At 38.9% G+C, this 9907-nt stretch overlaps 1 protein-coding gene across 2 annotated transcripts in view; it reads right to left on the bottom strand.

Annotated features, from left to right (window-relative positions):
* Positions 1-1670: 1670 nt before the first annotated feature.
* Positions 1671-9907, bottom strand: part of actn4 (actinin, alpha 4) — a 61885-nt gene continuing 53648 nt past the window's right edge. For both annotated transcript variants that reach the window (XM_062419044.1, XM_062419043.1), the window contains exons 19-22: positions 9355-9501; positions 7591-7671; positions 4481-4639; positions 1671-4043 (exon numbers count right to left, since the gene is read on the bottom strand). In XM_062419044.1, coding sequence (XP_062275028.1) covers positions 3885-4043; positions 4481-4639; positions 7591-7671; positions 9355-9501 — 546 coding nt within the window. In that variant the 3' untranslated portion in view covers positions 1671-3884. The remainder of the gene's footprint in view (positions 4044-4480; positions 4640-7590; positions 7672-9354; positions 9502-9907) is intronic.

The following is a 9907-nucleotide window of genomic DNA, read 5'->3' as shown; positions in this document are numbered from 1 at the left end:
GGATCGTCCACAGCCAGCGTGCGGTTGATAATAACGGTGAGAAACCTTCTTCACATAGACACAAGGTCACGACTTGGCCGTCCCTTCTTGTAAAATCACCGAGCTGCTCATGTTGTTGTTGTTGTTCGGTTTGTCTGCAGCAGCTGGATGGCGGTGGTGCTCCCGCGCGTAAAAGCAGGTCCTCTCCTCTCCAAATGTACTGCCCATTTCCGCTCCACGTTCCTCAAACCACTCCATACAATCCATAAAGAGTGGCGTGAAACAGGGTTGGGAAGGTTACAGATTACTAGTTACTTTAAAAATGTAATGAGTAATGTAACTACTACTTCAAAGTAATGCAACTTATTACATTTGATTACTTTTTCTAAAGTAATTAAATTGTCTAACCAATGTTTTCAGCTGTTAGGGTAAGTGTACCTATTACGCACCAAAATCTAAGTTCAGGTGTTTTCCATGGATACTGACACGATTTATAAGGGAGATCATTTCTTATAAAGCAAGATTTATTCCTCATTTGAAAATGTATTCATTAGACATTAGAAGTCTGGCATTGGCTTAATTGGTACTGTGACACCATTGAAGCCCATGTGTGCTCCAAATAAGCCCAAATCATGATTTATTTATAAAATATTTAAAAAATATTGATTTCAAAGATTTAAAAACATTCAGTAACATGTTAAATATTAAAAAATGAGGAAAAAACCTTTTCTTTCTATCTTTCTCCGTAACTGTAAGGGATTACAGTTACACTTATTTTGTAATTCAATTACCGTTACATGTAACTAGTTCCTCCCTAACACTGGCTTTAAAGGTCTACTGCTTGCAGTGGTCCGCTCAGGGATATTTGGAGGTTTTATCTCCACACACAAAACTCTGAAACAGCTCACAAAGCAGCACTTTTTATACTCTACAGAAATGTTCACAGCTCACTTACAGTTTGGGCTCTCATTCAGGATATTTTTAATACAGTAACCTACAAAGTCACTCCTTTACAAATTCAGCCTGAACTAAATATTAAAAATTGAATACATGGCAGAGAATAAATGAATGTAGAATGAATGAATTAATGAGTTTAAATGGACCACAGCTGCTCTCAGGATGTTCTGCTAATCACACACACACACAAACCGAAAGGGTCCAATTATAAAATATACTGTAGAAGGGAGTGTGTAGTATAACCTGCAGCTACAGTCACTTAAATTCACAGACAAAGATGAACACTGAACTACCAGTGCAGGAAAATGGGACTTACATACCAGCTGAACAACACCTGCACTGGCAATAAACTCACAAAAACATTTTGAGCATAAATCAAATGATCTTAAATCACTAGAAAGTCTAAGTTATGATTCCTACTTGGCTGAAAATGTTGGAAAGCGACCATGTTGTTAAATAATCCTCATTTATGTGCCAACAGTTTGTTATATGAACTTGGTGTTTTTATTTGATCACTTAAAGTTATTACAGTTGTATTTAATATATTAATAATGAAAGAAAAATATGAATAATGCCTAAAAGTATAATAAGTAATATTCCATCTTTTACCTTTCTTTTTACTGTCTTACCTTTTAGTTTTTTCCCAGTCTATAGTTTAATTTACTTCTTAGCGACAGTGTAACACACACACACACAATACTTTTTTTTAAAAAAGACATTGAGACAAGCAGACGTATTTTGTAAGGAAACTTTTATGTGTGCTTTGTGAAACTCACTTATCATTAGAGACAGAAGGCGTTGCAGTTTCCAGTACAGCAGATAAGGTTCGATATTAAAGAGTACAAAAAAAAAAAAAAAAATCACAATTCCAGAGTTCATTTCTCTCCAACCTCGCAGGGGAAAAAAAAAACAAAGAGAAAGAAAAAAAAAAGAAACAAGCTTTTGGTCCGAGTCTTTTCTTCTCAGTTCCTTCCCCTTTCTGTCCCTCTGTCTCCCCCTCTCTTCTCCTTTCCTCTCCTCCATCCTGCAATGACCGACAAACACTGGAGAAATCTGTTATCCTCTATTTCTGGTTCTCAATTTGATGCGCACGACTTTCCTCCAAGAATATTGAACACATTATGATTGCATAGATTTTTTTTTTTTTTTTTTTAAATTACAGAACAATTTCCTCTTTTTTAAAGTTATTCTTTGCATGTAATGGAATGTTTTACATAAAAAAAAGACCCCTCCCCGACACTTCCCTTCCCTCCTTCCTTAGCAAATTTTCTTTCCCTTCTCTTACATCAGAGATAAACGGGAAGGGATGGAGGGAAGGGATTGGGAAGAGAGGGAGTGGGAGAGAGAAGGTGGGAGAGAGTAAAAGAGAGAGAGAGAGAGAGCGAGAGGGAGAGAGAGAGAGAGAGAGAGAGAGAGAGAGAGAGAGCAGGACAGGGCTGTAGCCACCAACAGGCAATTTTTTTTATTTTTATTACTTCCACCTTTTAATTTTTGGAAAAAGTCACCTGGGGCGCTCCTCAGAACCTTCATTCAGCCAATCAAATGCATCCAATGACATGACGTGTATATGTCTGCATGTGTGTGCGTTATCAGGAATATAAAATTCTTTTAACTAACTTTTGACTACTGCAGTCTTAGCTATCATATAAATGTATAGTTTTTTCTTCTTTTTTTTGTATTTAAATAAGCACCTGATGCCCGCCCCAGAAGGATAATAGTTTCACAGAAGCAGATATTTGTGGATAATAATGGTTTGGACTGTCATGGGATTTATACAGGAGAAGGCCTTTTAGGTACACAAGCCTCAACCTAACGGCTACCCATTTTCTTCTATGATTATTTTCAATTGCTAAAACAAAAAAACAAAAAAACAACCTCTCCACTGGTGAAACTGCGCTCTCTGCGTCACTATTCATTGGTATATTTCATCTTCTTTTTTTTTCCTTTTTCTTTTTTAATAAACGTCACTCAACTTCGCTCAACTGGAAAGCCGGCGATTGGTGATCCTCGACGACTGGGACTCTGTATGTGTGTGTCATTCTTCGCACTGAAAAAAATAAGTATGTACAGCGCTGAGCCCCGCCCTTCCACACACACCCCAAATCCCCACCTGACCTGACCCTACCCCACCACCCACCTGCTCCAGAAACTAAACAAAAAGAAAGAATTAAACAAAGACAGGAAGAGGAAAGAGCTTGAGGTTAGACAGGTCACCTTATCCAGCAACATTGGGAATTATGGGTAAATATGTCATTTTTATCTCTGGTTGGTCAACACCCCACTCCACCCCTCCCCTCCCCTGCACCCCTCCCAACTCCCCTGACCCCCGCAGCATATACTGTATCTCTCTAGGATCTAATAAACAAACATCGCCGTGCGGCATGTCAACCCCCCTCCCCTCCCCCGCTGCGCATTCGACACCCTGAACCCCACCCCCCTGGCAAGAAGAAAAAATTATAATAAAATAAACAAAAAATTAGCATAAGTATCAGATTAGCTTGTGCCCCCCCTCCCCTTCCCCATGCCTCTCCCTCCCCTGTTTGACCCCCCAAAGGCAGAGAGGGTGAAGTTAAAGACCCGCACTACAGAGCAACTGTTCCCTGTCTTCACAGCTGCCCCTGGATATGCCTGTTCTTATTAACACCTTTACGTCAAATTAACCGTGATTACTCTCAATTTGTTTAAGTGATACAGGAACTGGAAAAACATTCAGCAAAGGCCCAATCTAACTACAGTTCAAATCAACAAGCTCAAAGAGTCTTACAAATTTCTGATGATTTCTAAAACCGGCACACGCAGGGGCACCTCACAACCACCACTCAAATTCTTCCAAAAATGCTCGATTTCCTGGCGCATTTCCGCCACGCGCAGAAGACCTCTCTCTCTCTACCTCCCTCCCCCTTCTTCCTCCTCTCCCTCACTTCCTCCTCCTCTGTCCAGCTTCTCCTCTACAGGTCGCTCTCTCCGTACAGGGCAGTAGAGAAGGACATGTAGTCGAGGGCTCCGGGGATGCCGTCGGCACCCGAGTACGGTGCCATTCGGGCGATGCAGTACTCCGCCTGGTCGGGGGGGAGTTCTCTCCTCAGCTCCTCAGCAGTGATGTAGTTCTGATGGAAACAGATAGAGAGAGGGGGGCGGGGGGGTGATTAACTTCCTGTTTCACCTGCTGATGGCTGAAGCTACACCTGACGAGACTCATTCTTACAGGATGGATTCAAACTGAACCTATTCACAGCTAAAATGGTGGAAACTGAATAATTTTGGAGGCTTAAAATCATAATTCTGCATAATAAAAAACATAAAAACATACAATACACACATATGTTTGTCTTTATATCCTTGTGAGGACACTCATTGACATAATAGCACCTTACCCCAACCTTAACCATCATAACTAAATGTCTAAACCCAACTGTAACCTTAAAACCACATTTAACCCCCAAATTGTCCTTTTCTGTGTTGTGAGAAGTGACCAAAATGTCCTCACAACACTGGTTTTCAAGTGATATCGTTTATCTTAAAAGACAGAAAGACACACACACACCTTATCCCCGGCCAAGATCTTGAAGGAGGCGATGACCTGGTCTGCGGTATCCGTGTCGGTCGTTTCCCTAGACATGAAGTCGATGAAGGCCTGGAAGGTGACAGCGCCGCTGTTGTTGGGGTCCACTATGCCCATGATGCGAGCAAACTCAGCGTCACCCTGGCAACCGAAAAAACAACAGGTTAACCCAGAAGAGACACACTTTGTACACACACACAGAGAGTCAGGAGGAGGACAAATACAGAAAACATCAGGATCACCACAACATACACTGAGCTAATAATTAGAAGGTAGTCCCGCACTACTGTAACATGCATACACAGATATAAAATGATCGCTAGGTAACGCAGACAGATGAGAGTATTGAGGACACAAGTGTATAAGTTGCATGAAATAAGATGACAAATCACATTTTGTCTTGCAGTTACTAGCCTGTAACACACTACAGCAGAAGTGCAGCGAGAACAAGAGCGACACAGAAAGGTGACACAAAATCAGACGGGCAGCGTTAGAAACAGGGAGAGAGCAGGTTGTCTGCAGGTCAGAGCCTAACACAGAAATATAATTCAAATACATTAAAGTGGTGCTTTTTTAAATTATTATTGTTATTTAAACAAAGAACAGTACTTATTTTAATATACATGACCCAATACTGAGTTTCAGCACTGATTTCTTACTTTGAGGAAAATAAAACTACTGATATTTCTCTACTAAACCTTTTTTCCTATTTGACAAACTTAATACATAAAATGTTGAAACTTTATCTTAACACCAGAACTACACCTACAAACACACCCTCTTACATTACCATAATAATAATACTTATAATAATATAATTGAAATGAACTGAAGAAATATCAGATCAAAGCATAGTCTAAGAAACCACTTTCACTACAGTTTCACATTAGATCTGATTTAACCCTTACACACTGTTCAGGGTCTAATTTGACCCTTTTTTTCTTTTACATTTGAGAGAAGAAAAAAACATGTTTTTGTGAAGCTGAAACACATTTTTGTTGAATTTCTGGCTAATTTATTTATTAAAAAAAAAAAAAAAAAAAAAAAAACACAATTGAGAAATGCTGTTTATTCACATTTAATATCTTTGAAAGGGTTTTTTGTTCTCCAGTGTAATTTATATCAAGTGATTGTAAATATTTTTTCTCCATCAAAAAAACGTGTAAAAACAATAGAATATACTCTCTCTGCTCCCTGAAAGCTTCATTAAGGATTAATCACCAGTTTATTAATGACTGAAGAGGTATTCATGAATGATTTGAGGTTCCAAAATTATGTATAGACTTATTATGAGGGGATATTGTGAAACACCTGAATATGAACAGTATGTAAGGATTAATGTCAAAACAATCAGTATCCTATCCTCATTCAAAATATGTCAAATTTTGCCGTATTTTAGTGGTTTCAGGACTAATTTGATCAAACTAATTGAAACTGAAATGCTCTGTGACCTGCAGACACCCTGTGAGAACATCATGTCTGCAGCAGTACCAGGCTGTATCCTGTAGAAATGAGCAGAGCCCGGAAATCCTCTGCAACCATCTGTCCTGATCGCTTCTGTGGGGCCACCCAGCACAGCAAAGGCCACAGGGGAGGGAGGTGGCAGGGTTATAAAGAGGGGATGATAATATACAAGATGAAAAGGAAAGGAGCAGAGGGAAGAAGCCATGAACAGAAATACAGATGTCAAACAGATGTAGAAGGAGGTGAGTAATGTTTGGGAAGGTGAAAAAAAACAGATAAAAGCACAAACAGTTAACAGAGAGTCTCGGAGCAAAGTAAAAACCTGACAGACAAACAGACGAAGACGAGCTCTGTTCAGAGAGTGAGAGGGGAGCAAGTTGAAGCTTAAGCAGCACAAAGCAACAGAGACCCCCAATGGACAAACAGGGACGCGACATCTCTCTCTCTGCCCCCTCCATGCTGACGGAGTGAATCCTGCCTGACCCCGGAGCCTAAAACGAGCCTCAGAGCAGGAGTGCTGGCTCATCACTGACCAGTTAGTGTTTGATTATGTCTTCACCACAGATTGGATTACTGAGTTTATCAAACTACGGTAGAAAACACGATAAAGGAAGTGATCCATAACCCAAATAAAGCAGGAAAATGAAGTCATGCTCCTATTCTAACTGCTGCACTTTGTCCTAGATGCTGCTACTTTCCTATTGCTGGTATCTTATTGTATTGAAGTTACCTTATTTTATTTTATTTTATATGGTGATTTTAATTAGTATTTATTGTGTTTTTTATTTATTATCACACCAAGACCTGAGTTCTGCATTTCGTTTTTTATTTTCATGTCTCATGGGCAGAATGACAATATAGTACTCTATCTATCTATCTCCTACAATGACAGATATAGGCAATAAACAAGTAAATAATAAGAAAGAAAATTGATCACTTTAAGCTTTCAATCTGATCTTTTTGTATTTTTTGGCAGAACAGCTTTTATGGGCTAAAAAAAAGAAGATTTTAGACCTTTGTTTTGTCATTTTGTTAATCTAAGAATTATAAAATATAATCAAATTTAACCTGATTAATTTTAAAATCTCAAATGCAACAGTTAGGATAATTTTGAGCTCCGAATCAGTATGATCATGATCCTATTTAACAGCAGGATTTCAAATTAATGTAGTGACATACATGCAGTGTTGGGGAGTAACTAGTTACATGTAATGGCAATTACATAACGCAATAACGAAAATGTTGATGATTACAAAGGGGGTTACATCTGAAGTCAGACCTTTAAGATTTTGCTCATGAGGGTTTTTTCCTCATTTTTTAATATTTAACATGTTACTGAATACATATATTGCTGTTTTTAATTCTTTGAAAACAATATATGTTTTTATATTTTGTAAATAAATCATGATGTGCTCTTATTTGGAGCACACATGGGCTTAAATGGTGTCACAGTACCAATTAAGCCCATGCCAGACTTTTGACTTTTTTCATCAAATATCTTTATTTTATATTCCATAATCTACATGAACTAATGAATAATGAACTGGCAGTGTTCTCCGCTCTGCTCTCCTGCTCAGAGGCCTGATGAACACCGACCATTTCCCTCCGACCTGTCCTGGAGCTCCTACCTGCTTGTTGTTCTCCACATCGTAGCCCAGACTGATCAAACAGGCCTTGAACTCCTCGGCCATCAGGGCCCCGCTGTGGTCCTGAGATTGGCCAAACACCCAATGACAGAGCGCCACGTCATGAGGATGAACCAATAAGGGATGATGGTGGTGGTGGTGGTGGATGGGTGACCATGAGATCCATGGCATGCAAGGGGAAAACAGGAGGACGTGAGGGACAGAGGGGATAGACAGATGGCAGACAGACAGACATGGATGTTTAGATGATGTCGACACAAACACACAACTCAACTTGACCTGTGAAGACCCCACACACTCAAACAATTGATCACTTTTCCAAAACATACACGTGTGTCTGCATGAAACAACACATCTTGGGTTATGTAGTATAATGCATTACAAGTAGAGAGTTATATTTTTAAAAAGACATGTTGCAGACACTAAAATGATTTATGAATAATAATATGAGCTACATTCAGCTTTTGGAAGAGTGCCCTCACATTTATACCTTTAAGAACTGAGAGTTTACGGTAAGAAATACTTCAGATCAGACAGAAGGTGGCGTGTCAACTATTGAAAGGAGTTAATTATTATAACTTTCCTTACGCTGCTTTGAAAATGAATAAAATGATTGTGTAGGATCTGTGAGGCAGACTTTGTGAATTTGAGATACTTCCAATCTAAAATTGACATGTTGTTGCGTGTTGTAAATTAACTCTGATGCGTTGTGCAGTCAGACACACTGATGTGAAAAGAAAAGACAAGTTTCACACAGCTGAATGCCTGAGTAACCACAGAGAGGGTGGCAGAGTCCTCGAGTGTTTTATGAATCATCATCATCATCATCATCATCATCATCATCATGACAGACAACAGCATGAATCAATGACACAGAGTGAAACACAAACAAACACACACACACATAGTGGTGTGAGATGGTAATTGATGGTGGTGTCCTCCTCATCCTGACGTGGTTCAAGGTCTATAAATTATCAGTTTTGACAACAACCACCAAAAGACACATTTGGTGACATATTGAGGTTTTTTTAAGCGAGCTCAAGTTTGACCCAGTGACATTACACACTGAAATTGAATTAACTTTCCTGACAGCCATTAACATCAAGATTAAATTAATTATCCTATCAGAATACAAGTGTGTGGAGAAATTCCTCTATACAAAAAAAAAAAAAAAAATAAAAGCGCAGAAGTCAAAGCATAACCTGCAACAACAGATTTACAACACAAAATGTTGTATTTTACTGCATCCATTAATTTTAAATGACCACAACGAACACTACTGCAGTGTTTTACTTCTGTTCGCCTCAGTCTTTGCCCTCAGCTACAATAAAAACCAGTAAACTTGAAATATCTGCTATTTGCTCAACTCTTCTGTGCTCTGTGCTAACATCTTGAATCTGGATATATTCACAATAAAACCGCAACACAGGTGCAGTATTTGTTCTGCTTTCACTGTTAACACCTCAAAACGCGCTTGCCTGTGTTTGAATATCAGAATGAATACTCACACGATTGGCTCCTCTCTCACCCCCTCCTAAAGTCTAAACATTCATGTTGTACATTAACATTTACAAAAGACTATCTTTACATTAAAACTAAAATAAAAAATGTCAAGTCAAACTAATTTGACAATTAACATTCTTGATTAACATTATATATATATATATATACACACATCCCAGTAGATTTAACACTAAGGCATAGAAAGTATATAAAAAAAGTGCAAAACAAGTCCCTGCCCCTGACCTTGTCGAAGTGGTTGAAGGAGGCACGGTACTCGTGGAGCTGCTCCTGGCTGATGCCCTTGGCGTCACGCGTCAGGATCTGGTTCTCGATCTCATTGATGGTTCTGGCGATGGTGGTGAGCAGCTGCTCCCAGCCCACACGGAGGTGCTGGGGGGGAGAGAGAGTGGAGAATAGAGAAATAGTGAATACTTTTGGGTTTCCAAGGTATTATGAAAGCAGAGGATTACTTTTTTGTGTATAGACAAAATAATCTGTGTCAAAATTAAACAGAATTTACAGCTGATTGAAACTGCATCTATTTATATTTAATTACCCACTTTTCTACATGCATTCCCCTTCAATAAAAAGCTAAATGGTGGTTTTCCACTCTCTTTAATAGACTTTACTGGACTTGCCTTGCCTTGAGTTTAAGGCAGATAAACAGACGTTATTATACAAAAAACAAGCTACTTTTATGTGCTTAACCAGTAATTTCAATTTAAAATCTACAACAACACCATGTATGAGTAAAACTGTGTGTGATTGACCAGATTTATTATCAAACTTTAAGATG

This window comes from Scomber scombrus, chromosome 5 (assembly GCF_963691925.1).
Source record: "Scomber scombrus chromosome 5, fScoSco1.1, whole genome shotgun sequence".
Classification (NCBI taxonomy): Eukaryota; Metazoa; Chordata; class Actinopteri; order Scombriformes; family Scombridae; genus Scomber; species Scomber scombrus.
The sequence above is the reverse complement of the archived record's forward strand: the minus strand, read 5'-3'. Positions and strand labels throughout refer to the sequence as shown.